Source organism: Eimeria mitis, genomic scaffold, assembly GCF_000499745.2.
Source record: "Eimeria mitis Houghton genomic scaffold, Emh_scaff9938, whole genome shotgun sequence".
Classification (NCBI taxonomy): domain Eukaryota; phylum Apicomplexa; class Conoidasida; order Eucoccidiorida; family Eimeriidae; genus Eimeria; species Eimeria mitis.
The window spans coordinates 1-1,361 of NW_024016965.1; the positions used below are offsets into that span (position 1 = coordinate 1).

At 57.2% G+C, this 1,361-nt stretch overlaps 1 protein-coding gene across 1 annotated transcript; it reads left to right on the forward strand.

Annotated features, from left to right (window-relative positions):
- Positions 1–332: 332 nt before the first annotated feature.
- EMH_0098420 (uncharacterized protein) lies at positions 333–791 on the forward strand (the record flags this gene model as incomplete). The annotated part of the gene is made up of 1 exon (XM_038022013.1): positions 333–791. The coding sequence occupies one exon, from the start codon at positions 333–335 to the stop codon at positions 789–791; it is 459 nt and encodes a 152-aa protein (XP_037879197.1).
- Between the last annotated feature and the right edge of the window lie 570 nt (positions 792–1,361).

Here is a 1,361-nt window from a genome sequence, read left to right on the forward strand (position 1 = left end):
ACCTGCAGCAACAGGCTGCGCAGCTGAAGCATCAGCTGCAGCAGCCCATTCAACAGCAGCCGCAGCCTCCTCAGCAGGATCAACAACGGCAGCAGCAGCAACAGCGGCTTCAACAGCAGCAGCAGCTAGAGCAGGAACGAGAGCAGCTGGAGGCTCAGGAGGGGCCACAGCAGGAGCAAGAAGAAGATGGCTCAGCAAGGCGACGAAGACGGCAGTTTCTGAATGCTGCTTTTGCTGCAGCACAAGCAGCAGCAAACACTTTCTTTGAGGTTGCTGCTGAGCCGGAAAATTGGGGGCTGTCGTCAGCTGAGGGGGAGGGACAAGGGCAGCGCATGAATCTGCAGCAACTAAACAACCAAGTAGAGAGCATAGTCAACGACTTCCTCAGACCTATACAAGCAGATGCCAACAGCAGCAGCAGCAACAGTAGCAGCAGCAGCAGCAGGGGCAGCCGAAGAGGCAGCGCAGCCCTGCGAGCTGCAAGTACTGAAGATAAAGACGACTCTTACTTCCAGGGTGAGCAGGACCCTGAAGTGCGACAGGAGTACATACAGCAACAAAGAGACCGCATGCAGCAGCAGCAGCTGCTGCAAGAGCACCTCCGGAGTAAGGCGATGCGGCAGCACCTGCAGGAACACCGCCAACAGCAGCAGCAACAGCAGCAGCAACAGCAGCAAGGCGGAGAGCTACAAGGAGCTGCTACTACAGATCGTGGGGAGGACCCAATAGACTATCGCAGGAGAGCTCTTGAAGGGTTTAACGCCCGTAGGCTGCCCGCAGAAACCTCTTAGCCGCTCTTACTAACAGAGCAGAGTGTAGGGGGCCCCTTGGCGGACCCAGCCCAGGTGGGCCCCCCGAAGGGCCAAACGGCCCGCGGCCACAGTGCAGGTAGCGCGCAGGGGCCCTGTTGAGCTCAGCAGCAGCTGAGCTCAACGCAGTATAGACGGAGATACAGGAAAGCGCACTAGCGCATGTCACAGCCATCTGGCCTTAGAAAAGGAACACAGGCTGCAGGTGGAGTTTGCATGAGGGGCCCCCGGGCCCCCCCAGCAGGCACTCCAGTACGAGACCAACCACCACACATGTATTCAATTCATGCACAACACGCACCACCAAGCATGCATGCACTTGATGTTCGCGCTCGATAGAAGCAGCTGAAATGCAGTACGCGTTTGCCCTGCAGGCATACAAGGCCTCGGGCCACGTTCGTCGTGTTGTTCCCACTAGTCAGTGCAAATACAGCCACCAATGCATGCACTAGAAGCCCCCAAAGGCTGCATGCAACGGCAGTCATAGGTGAAGAAGTGTGTAGAACTAAAACGCCTATCAAACAGCCGCACTTGCAAGCGAAACACATTCCG